General features: G+C 37.0%; 1 protein-coding gene across 3 annotated transcripts in view; it reads left to right on the top strand.

Moving 5' to 3' along the window:
• Positions 1-22227, top strand: part of fndc1 (fibronectin type III domain containing 1) — a 63317-nt gene that overhangs the window by 35328 nt on the left and 5762 nt on the right. For 2 of the 3 annotated variants that reach the window (XM_007260861.4, XM_022686203.2), the window contains 4 exons: positions 3007-3084; positions 5249-5413; positions 13765-14001; positions 17831-17939. In XM_007260861.4, the coding sequence (XP_007260923.3) occupies positions 3007-3084; positions 5249-5413; positions 13765-14001; positions 17831-17939 (589 nt within the window). The remainder of the gene's footprint in view (positions 1-3006; positions 3085-5248; positions 5414-13764; positions 14002-17830; positions 17940-22227) is intronic. The other variant, XM_007260862.4, reaches the window with a different exon arrangement.

Raw genomic sequence — 22227 nt, forward strand, 5'->3', positions numbered from 1 at the left:
ACAAAAACAGAATTGATCGAAAAAATAAAACTACTCAGTAACCAAACTGTCAGTGGTTGAGGATGGAGTTTTACTTGTACATGAAAAGGGGTTTTAAATCATGACTTGAAAACACGTTTTACTGTTTTACCACAAATGTTCTGGAAACGTAATGCAAATTTAGTGGTACAATAATTCCAAAGGTTAAGGTTTTCCTAAAGTGGGTTTGGCTCACCTTTAATGGTATATAATTTACTGTTGTGTAACATGATTTATCATTGGAATCTAGTTAGTGTCCACAATATCTGAGCCTCTGTAATTTAAGAAACCAAAAATGTATTTGAAGAAGGAAACTAAACCTCTTCCTGTCACTCATGTATAGTTACTTGCTGTATTCAAGAAGACCTCTAATTTCCTGTAGACCCTGTTTACACCAGACGTGCCAGAAGAACTTTTGGTGTAGTTAATATTCCAAGTGAATGAAGCCATACACCAAAGAACAATCTGTACAAAATATACTTCTTTTATAACTCATTGATATTCGTTCACAAGTCTATCATCTCTGTCCATCTCTGACTTTTACAGTATCTCCAAAAGAGCAACTTTACAGAAGATAAATAAAACTTTCTTGAATTTCAATGGAAGTCAGTTTAAATTTATTTTAGGTAATTTTGGAGAATTTCTATTGGTCCGTTCATCGAGACATTTTGACACAGTGTAAGAGACAGTTTGTGTGTTTAAAATTTGTGTTAAACTAAAAATCAACAAAAATAGAAATACTTGTTTTTCGTTGGACAGTAACGATATGTTCCTAGCAAATGAAAAATCAAAAAAACTAAATCACATTCTATATCCAAAAGCTTTATAGACACATTTGAAGTTCTGGATCACAAACTCCATACTAACTCATCGCAGAGGTATTGAGGAATGGAGCTTTATCACTCGGGGAGGCAGAGTTCCCTCATTTCACAGCCATATGCCTGTGATGCTTTATACCCATCTAGTCAAAGCTTGGTGCTTGTTCACCTTATGCTCCCCGTATGTAGCTGCTCCACTGTTTCAGATTCTTTTTACAGAGATCATACAAGCTGTGAGACAGAGATTAGTCTTAGTCCTGAACTACCTTTTTCTTTCAACAGTTCTCCATTCAGAATGCTGTGCAATCCAGGATTAGGTTTATTCCCAGTCATAGGAACTAAAACCTAGTAAGCAACATCATCAGCTGATCAGAAAATGTACATTTACATGTAACCTATCAATATTTAAGCTTAATGTGGCACAGATCACACAGACAAATTAGAGTTTTAGGCTACGTTCACATTACAAGCCACATTGCTCAAATCCCAACTGTAGCTTTATAAAGGGAAATGGATGTGTTATAAAAGCAGCTTATATGTGCAGCATCTTTTGGAGTGGAGAGAAACAGCTGGTCTGAAGTTCATGCTCAGGTCGGGGAGGAGAAAAAAGGACAGATGGTTTGCTTTTGCTGTTTTTGCAGCTATAGCTGCACAGCTTCACCAAGAGATGTGTGGGTACAAGAGATAAACACGTAGTGCTTGCGTAAAAGCAAAAAGTCGCATCAATTCTAATTTGACCGTTTACATTCGATTAAGGATCTGATTTAGGACTTTTATTTGGCACGTTTACACAGCCATGAAAAAATCAAATCTGAGCCTCATTGAGCAAAAAATCTGATTTGAGTCACTTCAACTTGATAATGTAAACGTAACCTTAGTCACTTTTTAATATATGGTCATAGACTGGAAATGTATACAAATTTTGGGTATGCAACATGAATGTCAGTTAGGATGTCATGTTTTCTTTTACCTGTTAGCCATTGAGAAAATAGTAGTAGTTATTTAGTAGTAGTACTGGGTATCGAAATTTGATACCAAAAATGTACTGACTAAAAAGTAAAAATAAAAATTCAGTACTTTCGATACTTTACATGAAACATGCCAAACACAGAGAGCATGTACAGCATGGTAGAATGGGAAAAACAACCATGAGACAAGCGGAGAGTGCACACAGAAACTCGGTGAGCATGTTCGAAGTGACCATTCAAAATTTCCAACACCGCCGCTGTGCTAAAATCTCAGGTGCTTGCTCTCTCTCCATTTCTCTCTCCCTGTCTCTCCCCCTGTCTCTGTGCCCGTCTCCCTCTCTCTCCTGAGATATTATAATAATATAAGCTCCAGTATGCCTGACGTAAAGCACACTACACTATTATTACTGCCCCCCCTTAAAAATACAGGGAATCAGCAGCATAACAAAAATTATTATCATTATTAGTTATTGACACCACTAATGTAATATTATTTAATTTTGTCAATGTAATGCTGATAACTTTATTAAAAAGAACTCCTAAAACTGAAATGCTTGAAGCAGTATGCGTAGGAAAAATATTTGTAGTTGAGACACAAGTAATGATTTTTTTTTCTTAATAAAGTGACAGAAACATGCTCACTATTTGTTCCAACAAGATCCAGAAAGATGGAGTCTCTCATGATGACAGTATGAGAATGAGATTACTCATGTGGGTTGTTAAATAAATATGTTGCATGAAAATAATTATCGTTTTTTGTATGCAAAAATTCTTTGGTTAGGAAAAGGTATTGAAAAAAGTTTTGTTTGGTATCTGTCCCATTATCGACAATTTTAAAACAATACCCAGCCTTAGACATTATAGAGACTAAACTTACAGTACAGTACAGTACCTTACATTACCGCACACATGAATACACACAACTTCAGGTTTGTTTTCATGGATTTGTGTCTCACCAGCTTCTTTTACAGTAAATATTCTCTTTTAGGTATCTCTGAAGCAAAACTGCTTTAACCAGTGCTATACCTGAAAGTGCGGAGGAAGTGCTGCTTACTCTTTATAGCTCTTCTGAGAGTGATATGATGATATGAAGCGAGTATGCTCTGCATATTATGAAGTGTTTTGAGCTGCTTGGTAACGTATGGTGATGAGTATGCTGTGCATTTGAGAATGTGCTCCAGTATTTCCTGCTTCACCTACAGAAGCTGGCTCAGGGATGGGACTAGACTCCATGGTTGCGCTCACCATGGCCCCCGGCGATGCTTTTGCTATAGAGGAAGGTATTGGCTGAGTCTGGCTTTGATTGGCTGCTGAGTTTTGTTGAGTTTTTATTTTTTTTTTGCTGTGTGTTGTCTGTTCACTGACTGTAGGCCATGCTCTGTTTTAACTTTTGCTTGTTTACTGCTGAAGTTTGGATCAAATTTTCTTTCTTTTTCTTTTTTAAAGCAAACTCACTCTGCGCTGCATGACTAACTAAAGGAAAATGTCCCAGCTGTCTGGTGCTAAGTGTGCGTTCTTCTGAGTTAATCTTTGCAAATGACTTTTGTTACATAATTTGTTATATAATTCTGTTCACAGTGTTCCTGTCTGCTCCATCATGTATGTTTTTTTTTGTAATATCATAGACATGGTATGGTACCATTCGGATACTAGCTCTGTGGAATCATTTTGCATGTTTTGTTTTTGTGTGATCAGATTAACCTAATTCACCTAATTTGACATGATGTTGATATCATTGTTCTAAGAGTTGATTATATCCTGTATCATCATCTGCTTTGAAATGGGATTCATGCAGTTTGTAATAACATTGGGCCTCGACTAATAATTATTTTAATTAAGAACATCGAAAGCCTAATCATTAAAGATACTTCCAGTTTTGTGTATCATGTTTGGGCACAACTGGTTATGTTAGAGCCGTCTCAAAGAGTTTCATATGTGCAGGCATCTTAAGCCTACTAATTCAGTGCTCAGTAAACCCCCTTAGGTACATATTATAGCCTGCAACCTCAGTTTTTATCCAGCCGGGAGTGTGTCTATTTTTGTTTTAGGAATTTTCCCCCACTCATCTCTGAGAATGTTTTTATTTATGATATTTCAATATGGTGGCACTTTTATGCCCAGCTTGTTTAAGATTTAAGAATTTGAATGAATGAAATGATGAAAAAGCTACATTGAGGAAAATAAGTATTTGAACCCCCCTGCGACTTTGCAAGTTCTTCCACTTAGAAATCATGGATGCTTCACCTTTTTTAGGGTCACTGATATGCCACGAGGTGAGATCTTGCATGGGGAGATTGACAGTCATATTAAGCTTCTTCCATTTTCGAATATTTGCTCCAACAGTTGATAATTTTTCAACAAGCTGCTTGGCATTTGCCCTGTAGCCCTTTTCAGCCTAGTGGAGTTCTACAATTGTCTCTGGTGTCTTTGGACAGCTCTTTGGTCTTAGTCATGTTAGTAGTTGGAGTTTTACTGATTGTGTAGGGTCTTTATGCAGCTAACGACCTTAAACAGGTGCTTCTAATTCAGAATAATAAGTGAGTGGAGAGTGGACTTTTTAGAGGCGCACTAACAGGTATTTAAGGGCCAGAATTTTTGCTGATTGACTGGTGTTCAAATACTTATTTGCAGCAGTAACACACTAATAAATGTAAAAAAAAAAAAACATACATTGTGATTTTACGTTTTTTTCTTTGTTTTTTTTTAGATTACGTCTCTCACTGTGGACATGCACCTAAAATGAACATTTTAGACCCCCCCATGATTTCTAAGTGGGAGAACTTGCAAAGTTGCAGGGTGTTAAAATACTTATTTTCCTGAGTGTATATTATTGTGGGAAATATAAATAGATATTAAAATTTTTCATTAGGTATTAATGTGATTCTTGTGCCACTGGCTGCCAAACAAACCCCAACAAACCCCCTAATAGATCCAAGCCCATTTATATCAGTTAGCAAGATGTTAGTTTAATTTTCATTAAATAGAGCTCTTTTTTTCTTTTGTGGCAAAGGAGTTATGTTTTACCTCAATCAGTCCACCACATTTTTTTACAAACTCCTCAGGCATTTCAAGATGTTGTTTTGCTATTCCGGACGTTGATTTTGTGATGATATTGCAGGTTAGGGTTCCATATGATGACTTTTCCATGCAGAGAGTCAGAGAATTTATTATACTCTGAAAAAGTCATCAGCTGATGACAATTCGTGCTCAGCTTGACCAGACCTATAACCAGTCAATTAGGGCCTTCTTTTATGTTAATCAAAATATACAGAAACTAAAGGATTTCACTTTAAAAAACGAAGCTTTTTACACTTCAAAAGTAAATAGCTAAATATATACTCCAGGTATATATATTCCAGGTGTGCCCAAACATTTGCATACAACTGTAATAGACGTCATGCAGATACTCACTACAGTCATTTAGAATGTATTTTTACTCTACAGATGAGTTTTTGATGGAGACTACGGTGCTCCCCACCACTACTCAGCTGCCCACCACTACGACCACGACAACAACCACCACCACTCAGCACCCGACTCCTGAGACACGGCTGCTGAACAACACCCCTACTTCAGAGTTTGATGTCACTGGCAAAAAGCGATTCACAGGTAACTTTTTTTCAGTGTATTAAGAAGGCATTCAGCTGGTGTTAATGTTCAGTCCAGCTTCAGTTTAAATTGACTGGGGCTTGCCTTTCATTGGTATGGCGTCCTGACAGTGTTTCAGCCATTGTCTCGGATAGCGTTTCATCTTGGTCTGCAACAGGAGGCCATTTCAGGAGGCCATTGACTTTACAGGCTCTGAGGGCTCAGGTTGTTTCATGTGGGCAGCTTCTGTAGGAAATATCTCAGAATGCCTGAGTGAAAGCATTTAAACTTAGCATTATAAATAATCGGAGAGTCTGTGGGATGTGGCTCTGTGCCCAGAGAGAGAGAGACAGACAGAGAGAGAGCGAGAGAGACTTTCTAACTAATGGCAGAGCTCTGAGCATTCTGTTCCAGGTAAAACAGAAAATGTGCATGGAATTGAGCTCCACTCAACACAGTGAATGATAGCCAAAACGTTGGTTTCGGCCCAACCCTGCTGTGTTCGGAGGGCCTCTCACCTGACCCTAACATTTTATTTTGGCGTCTCACAAAGGAACATAATAATGAATAAAATGTAACTGAAAAGCATGTTGTAATTACTGCTTGGAGAATCCCAAATATCCTCTTTGCAAATTAATTGTGAGAGTTTCCTTGCGCCATCATAATAAAGTATCAGGTTCTTTGGTTCAGAGGTGGACAGATGTGGTCTCTTGGGGTATTGCTTGAGATCATATCTGAAAACAAATAACTCAGTTCAAAAGAGCAGGCTAATAACTTGTCGTAAATAGTGTTTGTTCACTCAGGTTCAGCCTTTTTCACATGGCCTTCACATCTGGATTGATCAGTGGATATTAGCCGCTCTCCTGGACGTATACAGTTCTGCAGAGTCCAAATCAAACCGAATCTAATCAAGCTTCTGGAAGCTGGATTGGGTGTGTTACAGCTTGAATTAGGCTACCTGGAGTGTTCCAAGTGAACCATACAGATCATTTTATCATCAAATGATGCCAAAAAAGACGGTGCCAATAAACTAATTGATTGATTCAGTGATTGAAACGTGGTTCTATCCCTGTTTCATTGATGTCCAGGTGCATTATTCTACTTTCTATTGCTCATTGTTCCTGAGCCAGTGCTTTGTATACACAACCTGCTGCAGATGTTGAGTGCATCTCACAGATGCTTGTGAGGGCCTGGGGCTTGGCTGGAGAAGTAGCCTGAGGCGACTGTAAACATCATCCCACCCCTCGCTTCCTCTTCAGCCCAGCCCGTGGAGATACAGTATGTTGTGACCATAACAGCACTGGATCTGCTCTTCTCATCTACCGTTGCTCTGGTCACTCCTCTGATCTAAAGCCAGATTAAGGCATGTGAAAAGAAGCAGAATGAACTCTCTGCTCAATCCTTCCCGCTCCCAGCCCCCTCAGCCCACTCTGAAGTCTGATTGTGGTTGCATAAGCTAGAGTTGCAGTTGAGAAATGAGCTGACGACAACTTAACTGCAGGAATGAGACAGAAATGACAACATAGCCAGTAAATAAACTGGTCAAAGGACAAGAGATACTGTGTGACACAGGGACACTTCAGTTGCTCGCTCTCTTATGTACATAACATGCATTTTTCTTTGGTAGTAGGTGCTGAATCCTTTATAGCCGTTTTTAGCCTCCCCAATCTCCAAGACTGTCTTAAAGCTATGCAGCCCTCAAGGACTCTAAAACTTTAAACCCGTGAAATGTCTTCAGTTTTAACAGAGACAAAACGTGTTAAACAAAAGTGGATAAAGGAAGTTTATATGTACCATGATCCTTAAGGAATAGGAGCACAATCCATCTTGCTTTTTCATCACAGATATAAAGGCAGGGTTGGGTAATAGCAGAATACATGTACACATAATTGGCTGCCACCAGGAGAAGCAGCAGCCAATCACGCACAGCGTATTCGTGCACAGCGACCACCTTGAGGACCGCATCAAGCACTAATAAAAAGATGAACCCAGGACAGAGTGTCAGTCCATAACTAGACAAAAATACACACCTTTACAAACACACACATACATATGCATGCACACACCCCAGGGCAAATTATTAGTTAATTAGTTATTAGTAAATTATGAGTTACCATATAAGACTCTAAGGCGGGCTTAAAATACTTTTAATTTTCCCAAAAATCAGCAGTGCACCTTAGAATCTGGTGCGCCTTATAGTGTGAAAATTACGATACTAATTTATCAACATATTAGAGAAACCAACTCACTTAAACTCCATGTGTTTGAAGTCCCCATGGAAAAAACATGCAGACACAGGGAGAACAAGGAAACTAAATCCAGATCCAGGGACCTGAACCCAACACCCCAGAACTGAGAGGCAAACAAAAAGCTCAAAGTTACTGTATCTGTAGCAGAGTAACTGTAATACAGTAAAAGGTACGGAATTAGATTGACAGTACATTTTAAAAACAAGTAAGGATTACATTACAGCAACGATATCAAACATATGGCCTGACTAATAAATTAAGAGACTTTTCAACAGCGACTTTTCAGTTGCGTATTAAAATAAATACTTATGATCCTCCTTATTCGTACAGACTAGGGCTGTAAAGTAAATCTTATTTATTGCTTACGTGACGATACAAGGGTACAGGCAGAGCGAGGCAGAGTGAGGTAGAGGTCCACAGTAAACTCACTTCAAACTACAGTACTTCTTAGCCTGGGAAAAAATGAATGCAGCCAAGTTAAATTGGTATCTTAATTTATTGCATTCCACTTGAATATCAGGCTGTAGAACAGCATTATCGCACACCACATTTTTGTCCATTATGTGCTCCCCTATTACAATAACAAATGTGTTATCAATCAAAACACTACAGTCTGGAATTCTCATTGCTTATAGAAATAAACACATAAATTATTCATACTGAATACTTCAAGGGTTAACTACATTGTGTCAAAAACAGTGGCCATGCTGACCTGCTGACCTTTTTTCTGATCGTTCGCCAGTATTCTGGGAGCTCACACCATCTCGCAGCTCCACTAATGTGCTATTCTTGGCAGAAGCGTAACACAAACTGAGTAACATAACAAGCCAACTGCTCATTGTTTTATGAAGTAGCCCCTCAATGGCTCACAGACTTGAGAGGATGATAAATTCATGCTGAGCCAGTAGGTATTGAGATCTGCTGGGCTAGAGAAATGAGCACAGATGTCAACACCACAGACACCAGAGGAGCCAGAAGCACCAGAACTGGACAGCATTTAGTAACACTCCAGTATGACATTCAAAAGAAATCTACATTTAACTTGAACACTGTTAAACTTGTATTAATGGGACAAAGCCAAATACCAATTTTAGGAGCTACAAATTGAGGCAATCTTTACCTTTTATTATCAGTGGTTTATTTATTCTGTCTGGGATAGCACTGAAACTAAAGGTCCTGAAGTTCACAATATCAACCAATATTAAACCAATATAGCAATCAGACACACAATTTAAAATACATTAGCACCATCATGTCTTTCTTTGTACTTTGTGTCTGTACTTCATTTTACTTTTACAAATGTATGAATGTATGATGAGAGAACATGGTACAAGGCAATTGTATAATGTAATTCAAATTGCAACATCAGCAGTTTTTAAGCAGATATTTCTGTTTGATGCACCCTAAAGATTATAAAATTGGTATCAGTTTGTAAAATAAAATGAAAAATATGCAGCATTGACAGTAAACAGCAGTTTTCAATGTACAATTCAATTTATTTTTACCACTAAGGCATTTTTATGCATGCCTTTAGTAAAGGCTCAAAGTACTCAATTATTAACTAACTCATATTTGTAACCAACACCCAGCAAAATAGGCCAAAGGACACTAATGTAAAATGTATAAACATAATTTGCACTTTTATTATTTAATCACACTCTTTGTCCCAGTGATATGGAATAATCATGTCGGTCAATTCTATCAAAAAAGAAAATGTGTTGTAGATTGTAGTTTAGTCCTTTCATGTTCTTCATAGGAGAATAGTGTACAATTGTGGATCAAGTACATACTTGTGAATCAATGCATCACTTTTTTCAGTATAATAGTTCCATGTACATGACTGTTAGTAAAAATGAAACTGATAGAAGTTGTACACACCAGGTGTTTGAGAGTGAGGTGCAGTAATGTAATTTTACCACAGAGCATCTGTAATTTTAATGACGGATTTACGTGGGATAAGAGATCTCAGCAAGAATGACAGAGTTGGGAGTGACTCCTAGATTTATACATCACATTCACACCTAATAAATCCAATGTGAAAGTTTTTACATTTTTTGAGAGTACTGAGAGCACTACAGCTGTCAGAAGCACAGCTCCATGCAGAAGTCTTTTGGAAAATGTGAAAACGATTTGAATGTTGGGTTGTACAACACTTGAGGTTTTCCACATTTGTCACAGACTTGTACGACCAGCTTAATTTGTGCCTAATGTTGCAGGCTTCACTTAGTTTCACTTCATGGCACAACTACATGCCTGCTTGAACACCTCCATACTCCATATAAAAAACTTTTTTTCCACAGAATGGGATGGAATATTTACCAACACTCCAGTTCACTTGGGATTAATATAACCTGGATTTTATGGGTAATTTTATAGAAGGTTAACAGGACTGGAATCTTTACTGTGCAGGAGTGTGCAGTCCATAAAAATGATTGACAGGGGAGATTTGGTCAGGACTAAAATCACCAAGATACACCCATAATATAAACATAACACCACCGCCACATCTAAAACGAGTACTATGCGGATAGGGTTTAACCTGCGTTCACACTGACATGCGACAAGTTACTCATGTTGCCTCAAATTGGTCTGTTGTGAGTGTGTTTAAGGCTGGTTGCATTGTGACGTGTGTTTTGTGTCCTGAATGGCTAAATCTATGATTGGTCAAAAAAAAAAAATGATCGGCCAGTCAGTTTTGAATTGTTTAACCTATAAAATTTAGTTTCAATAATGTTGAGAAAATCTATTTGAATACGCTGCCTTCAACTAATGGCTAAATTAAGTTGATTCTACCTGTTGTTAAAAGAATATGGGATGCTATAGAATAGTAAACATGGCCCTGTCTCAACCTTTTGAGAGTGTTATTAGTGAGTTTCTTCTAAATGAGTTAATGTTTTTCATGAAATGGTCAAAAGTCTCGCTTTCAAAAACTGATATGTGTTCTATGTTATATTGTGAAAAAAATGTGGGTCTATGAGATTCACAAATAAAAATTGTTTCTATTTTTGTTCATAGTTGTTTACATTTAACACAAAGTCCCATTTCTTATTTATTTTTTTAATTGGAGCTGTGTTTATTTACCAACATTCCAATACGCATTAAACTAACATATCCTGGCAAAATACTCCAGTAATAAAAACATTTTCCCATCCCCACATCTAAAACTAATCACATTTTAGTAGGGCTTAGTCTACAGTTAGAAATAACAATTTAACATGCTTTCACATTGAGTAAAATCTTTTTGAATGGAATGAAACTTTTACACCAAGTCCCACAAGATTTTTGCCTTGTGTGTTGCCTTGAGGGCTAGAGTCTCCACAGCTATAACACAAGTCCATTTTTTGGTTCTACAAGGACTACTGGTTCATTCTTTACAAACTAACATACAGACACTCTGGCAGAAGCTGGAAAGAGACCGAATATGTCTGTGAAAGCCAGAAAACGAGAAAGAGAAACTAATCCGCCTGAAACTTTTATTACACTCTACAACTGTAGGGGGAGCCCACGAGCACAAAATCTCAAACCTACCTAGTGGAGCTTTAACGCAGAATCACTATCCATGAGTTTTAGGTCTCATTAATAACATACGCACTCTCATATTAAAAACTTGACCTGCTTTTTTGTCTGATAGTAACTGAATTTTGGTGTGAAAAGGCCTTTACTGAGCAAGAACTCCCTCGGAGTCCCACGAGCCCCACACTATCTCAGTAACATGTTTTAAAGGCCCCCTGGTCACCTCCAGTACTACCAATAAAAGGGTGCAACTACGTGTACACTCAGACTATGCGCCAATAAATCCTGACACTCGGGAGAGTCTGAGCTGCTCTGCACATCTGAAAGACATTACTGTGAAGAAGTTCAAATGAAAAAAAAAAAAAAAACAGGAATAAAACAACATAAAGTAAAAGTGCTGATATCAGCGTGGAGTTGCTTCCTTCTTGCCGGGGCCTAAGAGATCCCCTGAGCACTGAGGAGTTTAATAGTCTGGGTTCTTTTCAACTCCCTAGATCTCTAACACATCTGCTGTATTTCATAGCCGTGCTGTTGTGTCTGTTCTCTGCCACCCCCATTTGGATGTGATAACTGCGGGAGAATCCGTGTGCGTTTGAGTATGATTAAAAACATCGCTGTCTGATATCTTTCTCTTATCACAATCTAAACAGAAGCCTTTAATTCCTCGCTCATAATTCAGCACGCATGTGTTGTGTGTGTGTGTGTGTGTGTCTTACTGTGTGTGTGTGTCTGCAGCTGCAGACGTTTGTTGGTCAGGACATCAGGTAAACGACAACATCTCAAGGACTTTTTGATTGGCTGCAGGTGTGTGTCTTATGGCACAATCAACTAGGGACTTCTGAAAGTGTTCCCATCTGTCAGACCAAAATAATAGACCTGCAATGAGCCAGCAGACAGAGTCCACCAGACCACGTAAGCCTGCCAATGGATAGGACTGCAGGCTCGTTATACAATCTACCACATAAACAAACAATATTTTTGTTACAGCCCCACAATAAAGGACGAACACATCTTCAGCTAGACTAAACAAGAAATCATGCAAACAGCAGGGATACAGTGGTGTGAATGTCAGTGACCATACCAGTCAAAAAAGCTGTTGATTACAAGTACAGATCACATTTTACAGCATCTAGAAAGCGGAAAATATTCATTCAGGTCCATGTGTACACCGACAGTGAATCATTGTCCTTCATTTTGCTTTATGAAATTTAAATATAATTGTTGGTATTTAGATGTAAAGGTCTGGAGCTCATGGACATTACCAAATGCCAGAGGTGGAAAAAGTACTGAAAGATTGTAATTAAGTAAAAGTACCTTTACTTTGCTAAAATTCTACTCAAGGTAAAGTATCTAAAAATCTACTTGAGTAAAAGTAAAAAAAGTACTCAATTTAAAATGTACTTTGAGTAAAAGTTACATAGTTACTTTTAATTATTTGATGTAAAAAGTACAACAAATATGCTAAATTGGAGAGAAAATGTAAAAAAAACATGATGCGCATGTGAAGTATCGCTTAGTGTACACGTAACTATAACAACGATTACCAAAATAATGGCGCACTTAGGACAACTTAATTAAAAATTTCTTGTTAAAAATGTCCTCCATGTTTTCAAAAGATTCCGAAGCAAGTAAACTAGACGTCAGTCCCACCGCTCATGACTAGGAGCCAGTGGATAAAAGTGAGGAGTAATGTTCAGCTGTGTAAATTTCCACATTGCTGCACATGAACATGTGCGATACATACTTAAACATTCCGATTGGGGATCTAATCAGTCTATTATTCTTCTATTTATCAGATTATTTAAAGGATTTTCCACCTCGTTCGATCGAATAGAAATTGTATTCGAAATGGCCTCAATCATACTACTATATTCCGATTAAGCTATTAGTCCAATTAATAACGGATTATTAGGCTGCATGTAAACATAGCCATTGTTTCCTGTCACTCTGATCTAACCTTTTTGTTCTTGAGTGTAAGCAGTGGTTTGCCTCTCAAACTAAATCTTTATTATTTAAATGTATAAATCTCTTGATTGTAGACTCTCAAGAGAGTTCTTGAGTTGATTAGATGTTGTGAAGTGACTTTACTGCCCCAAGAAAAAGATTTAATAATCATTACCAGGTCATTAAACTTTATAGCTATATCTTATTCTTGATTACTTAGCCTGGAGTGGTCAGTCCACTGCTTTAAGCCCACCAGTACCTTGAGCAATATTATATTCATGTTTTTTTTTTACTTCCTTTCTTATTTAAGGCTTCTTGATCAGTTGCACTGCAGTGGTCTGTCATCCTCTCAAAGTGGAAAGATGGAAGGAAACACTGAATCTGGGGCTTGATTTTTCTAGTGTAATGTTTATTTAGTGGCTACAGTTTTGGTCAACCAGATATTGTACTGTTATTGTATTGCTATAAGTCTTTTAATAATTTATGTGAATCATTTTTTTTTTCGTCATTCTTGTTATATACCGTACATCTGCACAAGCAAGTGGAAAAATAAAAAACAATGTATAAATGAAATGCAGTCTGTGACATTTATGTCATTTGTCCAAAAAGAGAGTGAGTTTTGATTCCAGGTTGACTCTTAACCCCTGTTTCTCTCCTGTTCCTCAGCTCCTTATGTGAACTATATCCAGAAGGACCCTGGTGCTCCTTGCTCCTTGACTGAAGCTCTAGAGTATCTGCAGGTGGATGTCTTGGCTAATCTTATCGAGAAAGACAGTACAACAGCCAAACAACAGCAACCACCCAAGAACAAACCACATAACATCACAGTGGTCGCCATGGAGGGCTGTCACTCATTTGTCATTTTGGACTGGGCCCGCCCACTGAAGGATGACATGGTGTCAGGTAAGAACTTCAGATTGTGTAACATGATAGCATTGTATTTTGTTCTTCATAAAGTATCCTGCCACAGACACAGAGCCATGCAAACCTTTTATCTCCCTGTGCAACATTTCTGTTACTATAAATAGTTCCGTTGTTCAGATATTATCAGATTTCCAAATGGCATAAAGTAAAACTGTTTAAGCAATTTTTAGCCATCAGGTTCTTTACTAAAATAACTGATGCTCACACTGTAGAACCCAATAAGTTCACTAAACTAAGAAATTTATGTATAATATATTTACATTTATATTTATTTATACTTTATTTATATTATATTTATACTTATAATTTATATTTAAGTGCAGTGAACTTATATATATATATTTTACATATATACATATATATTACAATTATTCTAACAGTTATTGAACTTACATATTGTATTTACAAATGTATTTGTTCTAAAGTACAATAAACTACATTGATTTTTAGTAAGAATTACATATTTAAAGTAATTTCCACCAGCTTATCCATTATTAGTAAGTTATTTTGTGTTATATCAATAGCTTTGCATAATAATTCTAGTTTTAATGTGATGGTTCAGGTAAATAAAATATAGTATAGATTTGTATTTAGTCTTCTCTTTGATTTTATTTCATTTTTTTCAAATACACATAAAAAAGTAGATTTGAAAGAAAACGCTATACAGTGAACAGTACTGAGAGCACAACCAACACAAAGTTAGCAAAGTCAGAAACAATGCTTGTTCTTACAGCCTACAACAAGCAGTTTATCACAGTATATAATCTACCAGTTCACCTAAGGTAGCCCAGGGGAAATCACTACACACTCATGGTGGGTGTCAGAAATGGAGAACACGCTGTATGAAAATAGACTGTACCAAAGACCAATGGAAAAGAAGCAGCAGATGGCAAAAAAGTTGATTGAACTCAATAATCTGTGTTTAAATGTATATCTGGCCACAAATGTTCACTTAACTCGAAATAGTTGAGAAATGTTTGGAAAAAAACATTAAATTTTTACGAAAAACAGGCACAAACCAGTGTATTAAGAAGTTTTTTTATGTAGTTGCCGTTTAAGAGTGGAAAGTTGGAAACAACATTTTGGAAACAAGTCCTATTGACTAATGGAGTTAAATTAGAGTCTTTGGCTGAAATGACCAAAGGCAATTTTAGAGAAAAACAGGTGCAGAATTTAAGACACCTTTCTGACTGTTAAGCACAGAGGGAAATTGATCATGCTTTGAGTTATTTTACCAGATCCACCAGAGACATAGGTCACATTTCATTTGTAGACTTAAAAATGTATTCAGTCAAAAAACAGCAAATTCAGGATAAAAACTCCATGCTATCTGTAAAAAAGGTCCAGATGAAAATAAGATGGCTTTGGCAGGAGAAAAATTGTCACAAACACACGTCAAAATCACACCTTATTTAGGACATTTCGCTTCAGTCTCTGCACGGATCATCTTCATACTAGACTACATACATGTTCTTGCTGGAGTGTGGGCGTGACGTTTGCAGAATGGACTGAGTATAAACCAATAGGGTGTCGGAATGGTACATGTTTATACTTCTCATCCAACCACAATCAGATTCACTCTATCTGGATGGAGAGATTGATCTGGATAGGGTTTTTTTGAACGATGAGAAAGCCAGAATGAAAACAAGCTGAAATGAAAGAGAGTAATGAGGCTATTTTTAAAATATAAGGAGAAGAAAGTTCAAATAATTTAGTAGTAGAGGAGTAGACGTAAAGTCGTCTGAAAATATTTACTCCAGTAAAGTATAGATAACCAAAATTTTTACTTAAATAAAGTGATGAAGTATTTGTACTTTATTATTTGACACCTCTGCAAGACAGTATACGAATCCCACTAAACTAGAAGCCTTTTGCTAGAAAGAAGAGATGAAAATCACCAAAACTAGAATTGCCAGACACTCCACTGCTAGTTAACTGTGGAACTTTCCAAAAAGAGTGGAATGAATTAATGATCCTGCATGGTGCCCAATCATTTGCCTCAGGCTCATTTGCTGTGTAGTTAGGTAAAAAACATGTAAAACAAAATACATTGTGCCTAAAATAATAAAGAAATGACATTTAAAAATAATTTTTAGAATCGAGTCATTTTTTACCCAGCTAACTGTTCACACTAACAGAAAACAACATTTAAAGGGTTCTTTTGGCCTCATTAGAAAAGTTTCTTTAACGTCTGCTCAGGTCTGCTGATTATCCGTTATTTGACTGAAAGGGCTCTCTCTTGTGGTTCATCATGAGTCCAAGTTCACTCTTTAGCCAGAGCTAAATGTCAAACATGTCTAACTGTGTGACAGATTGTAAGACTGAGAGAGACAATAATTCACAGTGAGACCTAAAGTGCAGTCCGTAAGGATTTTGGATTACATTATTCATAATTAATCTTTAAGGGTCTTTGTGTGTTTTCTTTGGCTAATGAACAGAAAAGGTAGATTCAAAGTAAAAAAATGAAATAATATGATGACTAAAACAGATAGTCGTTGTTTTTTTCTGTTATGTTCCTCTCATATTCCCACGTCACATCATTCCTTTCTCTTTCTTCCAGTCTTTTGTCCAAATATAGTTTGTTTTCACATCCCAATTCTTCTGTGCTTTCGTTGTACTGCTACCTTACATAAACCCCAAATACACACACCCTTATACACACACACACACCAGCAACTGATAGCCTGGCAGCTACATCTCAAGCAATATAAGGTCTTAAAATGTTTGGCCTAAACTTCAAACTAATGGTGAGAGATGCAGAATGCTTGTGTGTAACTGTAGTCATATCTGGCGTGAGTTAAGCTTTCCATATTGTAATATGCAATTTCTGAGAAACACATGCTGGGAACTTGAACTTATACTCTATTACATACATACATATCATGCCAGTTATATAAATGTCAGCGGTAATGGCATTATGCCTTTCAAGATATGCAGCATAGAATCCAAGTCTGATTCATAAAGTAGCTGTGGCAGTACTCGACATGCCATATTTACCCATGTCATTGGTAAATGCTTTTACATGTAAAATTTAAAAGTCTGCAGAAAATGTGATTTATTTTTAAAAGAAATAACATTAACCTTAAATTAAAGTTATGCTAAATGCATTTTACAAAACTTGGCCTAAAGTGTGTCCAAAAGTTATTTTTTTTTTATAAAATCAAAAACATAAATGGGGAATTTGCTCAATATCTGTGTTGTTTACTGCATTAATAACCTCTTCTCTTGTAAAATTTGAGCCATGGGTGCATTAATGAGGTTAGGTACTAAGGTTAAAAAATAATTGTTTTTGGCTCAGATACCAAATATTAAAGATATGAAGATGCTAGATTGTGCTCCAGAGAGCACAGTTTCACTTTACAATTATGCTTTACAATCCATTTGACCTTTGGCCTTGGGCACTGTCTTGTGTGGCTGCTCCAGATCATCCCATTTTAATTTTTAATATACATATATATGTATATATATATATATATATATATATATCGTCGCTGGCCAGTAAAATACAAGTATCTCCATTTTTGTGGATTTTTCAACACACAAACTGCCCCTTACATCGTTTTAAAATTTTTATTGATGAACGGACCAATAGAAAATTCTCTAAAATGACCTTAAATAAATAAACTATTTTTACATTGACTTTCATTGAGAAGGTTTTAACTCTCTCCTCTATCTCCTTTTGGAGATACTTGTTTTTCATTGGACAGCGTTGGCATATTGACTTTTAAGAATATAGAATATTTCATACATTTTCATTACTTTTTACTTTTACTGTGGCTATCATCGACATTAATGTATTTCTCTGCAGGATACATGGTGCACAGTGCCTCCTATGATGATGTTCTCAACAACAGATGGTCTTCACGTCTGTCATCTGGCACCCATCTCCCTGTGGAGAACCTGAAGCCTAATTCCAGGTAAGCTACATGTATTGAGTTTTGTAAACATAAATAAAACTTTTTTTTTTTTTACTTATTATTTTTTAATACAGCTAACTAAGAATGGAATTAAGAAACACCTGGGCCATTATTCTGTAAATATCTTAAAATATTAAATATAGTAATATTGAAAACAATAGTTTAGGGCACATTTAATTGTTCACTTTCACATTAATTTTATTTACTTTTGAGGGAAGTAAATGCAGTGTACCACCTTTTCAGTTCACTATTCAGTACACCTGACAAACATATTTTACAGAGCATTTTATTACTTATATAATTATCCAGATTGGCATTGTGTGTCATTACCTGTAGGTTGGGATACTGTAAATCTACCAGAGCCAGTACTCTGGAAGTACACTGGAAGCAAGATTACAATTTAAGCAATTGTTTCCTTTGTTTTACCTTTGGCAAGTATCACAGCTTATAAAAATGTTTTGCAGCCAGCTAAGAGTATTTCAGTTCCCACTTGGGGGATTGCAAAAGGCTTCTAGTTCTGTGGGACTCTTGCATGCGCTGCTGTTTATTAAAAACAAACCACTTTTTTATGCTGTTTATCCCGAGGGACTGTAAAAAAATTTAAGCTTGAACTTCTTGAAGTCGTCTGTTCTGGATTTTGAGTTGTCTTCTTTGTGTTTAATTAATCTTCAGTGGAAGCCATCCTCATTTAATCAGTTGTTCAGCTTTTTGGAGATGGTGGTTATATTTTTGCAGGTGTCACTGCACAGTAGAACAGTGCACCACCACTTCAGAGTCTGATAAATGTTCCTGAAGACTTCCTAAATTCTGCGATCAGTTCTTGTGAAAAATTGTCTCGGCCTTCCAGACCTTAACTTGACTTCCACTATTACTTTTAACTACCTTTTGTTAAGGAAGTTATAAACTGAGGAATTGACAACCTAAAGGTTTTTGCCATCTTCATATATTCTTCTCTTGCTTTCAAGGCATCCACTGTTTAAGTTTTATCACTCTGTTTAGAGGAGCTCTTGTAGCTGCTGATTGTTGGGAACATGTTGAGGAGGATTTGAAATTAACAGTACTAGGCCATTCCAGACGTTATAGCTGTAACAAAGCTAAATGAAGTTTAAGATCTTGGTACATTTTATCTGTGCCCAGTTATACAATGTTTTATCATAAACCTATCTTTGTTTTGGAGATCAGTTCATCTTCTACTGTTTTTTTCTGTTTGCATGTTGCTATAAACATACAGCTCTGGTAAAAAAATTAGAGACCACTTCAAAATGATTTTCTTTGATTTTATCAAATTGAAAACCTCTGGAATTTAATCAAGAGGAAGATGGATGATCACAAGCCAACAAACCAAACTAAACTGCTTGAATATTTTTACCAGGAGTGGCATAAAGTTATCCAAAAGCAGTGTGTAAGACTGGTGGAGGAGAACATGCCAAGATGCATGAAAACTGTGATTAAAATCCAGGATTATTTCACCAAATATTAATTTCTGAACTCTTAAAACTTTATGAATATGAACTTGTTTTCTTTGCATTATTTAAGGTCTGAAAGCTCTGCATTTTTTTTGTTTTTGTTATTTCAGCCATTTCTCATTTTCTGCAAATAAATGCTCTCAATTAGAATATTTTTATTGGGAATTTGGGAGAAATGTTGTCTGTAGTTTATAGAATAAAACAACAATGTTAATTTTATTCAAATATAAACCTATAAATAGCAAAATCAGAGAGACTGATTCAGAAATTGAAGTGGTGTCTTTTTTTTTCCAGAGCTGTAAGTAGCACCCAAAAATGACACCAGTAACTTTATATATTTCTAAAGGTTAATAACAGAATGTTTTACTCAAGACGTATGAGCATGACACCATATGGAGACGGATTTACAGCGCCTGAGAATTCACAGAGAGGGAAATCTGACTCGGATCAGCAATCTGATGGCATAACCTGAAAATTTAAACACTGTCTCCTGCGTCAGCCCTCAAACTAAACATGGCGTCTCATTCCGGCCATGTCTAATTCCACAACTGACACACGCTTCTCCTTTAAGATAATAATCAAAATCTTTCAATGAGGGGAAAATGACCTGGTAATAAACTCTTGATTTGTGTGCATGGTGCTGTGTTTGTGTTTGAGTAAGCTCATGTGTCGAGACTGCGTGCACTTAATGATAAGGCACTGTCAGTTTTAATGCTGGGAAAAGCTCGGATTTTATAGAGGGCATGTTTAAAACCTGATTACAACAATTTTTCAAGGCCTGCTGATCTAAGAAACACCATGCAGAGAATGTCCGTGAATACACGACCATTGGATCCACTTCACAGAGCACAACACATGGAACAAAAAATGCCAGATGAGTGTCTACAAACTGGCAGGAGACCTTAAGGACCACATAAGGTGGATAAGGTAGACCTTATACTGTATGCAGGCAGTTCACATGTACAGAACACATGTTTATCAGATGTACGTTGCTAATAACATCTCGGCTTCATGCACTGACCGTGATATACATTTTACATTCGCAGAACAATAGCTGTAATTCATAAAACAGTCTTTCTGAGGCTTAAGTAGCATGAATCATTTTCTAAACTGATATTACGTAATGTATGAAATTCCACTCATCTTTCAATACTGCCTCTGCTTCTCTCTCTGCATCTCTCCACTAAAGAGACACTATTGAGTTCAACTCTCAGCAAGTCAAAAGGGGAAAGATTACTCATGTAATTTATTCTCACATGAGCTCAAGACAACTAGCATTTTATGTTGCAGAAAGTGGCTAATGTTTATCATATGTCCCAATGACTAGGCCTCAGCGGTGGCATTACAGCAGGCCTGAAATTTGGCTCATTCGTTTCCAGCTCTGCTCACACCCCCCCAGCCGTGTTATGACTCGTGTCTCTCCTGCGATTCCCACAATTGCACACAAAACACAGTTTACTGCTTCCAACTGACCACAATGCACTGCCGTCAAAACTCTGCTTCCCGAGGATACCCACACCAGCTCTTTGTAGTCACAGTTATACTTCATCTGAGATATGTTTATGGGCTGTCCGGACATTTCCCACAGATGTGAAGCACCACGGAGGCTACCAGATCTGACCGGACAGCCCTCAGTCATTCATCCTGAATGCACATGTGCAGCAGTCCTTCATATGCACATGCTTACGGCCTCCTCCTGCACAAAAACACACACACAATGCAGTCTGCTTTCAATCTGACAGATGACTGATAGAGTCTGATAGAATGGATCCATGCAGACTCCATTCACCAAGGTTAAGACATTGGAGATGTCATAATGTGGGAAATTTATGTGTGGAGTGTGTGTTGAAACCTTCATGCAACATTAGTTGCTTGAAACCTGTAGTAAACTAAATTTCTCTTGCATTGCGGAACGCAAAAACCTGAGCATCATTTTTGGCTCATATTTTTGTGTTCTTGAAACCTTACCGGGATCTGAAAGGTCCCAGTTATGAGTGTTTCCTTGTCAACTTCACGTCCTGTTCACCAGTTTCTTATTTAGTTTTCCATTCCACATTAAACAGTGCAGCAGTTGCATTCTGGCGCTTGCACAGGCTGGACTGTTGCAGCTTTTTAAAGTAGAAGCTGGTGAAGAAGCTGATTTTGGCTCTAACCCCCATGAACCTTTATTATTCAAGCTTTATCAATAGAATTTACTTTCCCCTGGAACCATGATTCCACTAAAACACTACAATACATATAATAAATACTGCAGACATGAGTCAATTTGACACACAGTGCAATGCAGTAATCAGTTGACAGCTAGAAAAAGTTTTGCCCTTCTCAGGACTTTTTTTAAATAATCAGTTTGATGCAATATATTTTATTTATATCAGAATTATGTACATTTGGATAAACAAGTGTATTTAATTTTAGTGTACCTGAAACCCCTTGTCCTTGATCAGTTGAAGCACTGATGTGTTGACTTTTACTTTAGACAGATGCCTCAAAATAAATGCCAGATGGAGATTTTATCACAAAGCCTTTACTTAATTCCTCTTAGATTTGTTGTCTAGGGGATCAGGAAAAAGGAAACACACCCATTTCCCCTACTCTCGCCATGACAGTCTGACTGGGATCGGCTTTAGAATTCTTTCTCTATTTTGGTCAGAGTTTCCACGTGGCTCCTCTAATTTGATCCAGCCATGCTGATTTTATGTCATTAAATGGGGCTCAAATAAAAACAAGCGAAGCAAGAAGGTACTGATCGTTGCTCCTCACACACACACACACACACACACACACACACACACACACACACGCATGCTGCAGTGAAATGGCCT

Source organism: Astyanax mexicanus, chromosome 1, assembly GCF_023375975.1.
Source record: "Astyanax mexicanus isolate ESR-SI-001 chromosome 1, AstMex3_surface, whole genome shotgun sequence".
NCBI lineage: Eukaryota > Metazoa > Chordata > Actinopteri > Characiformes > Acestrorhamphidae > Astyanax > Astyanax mexicanus.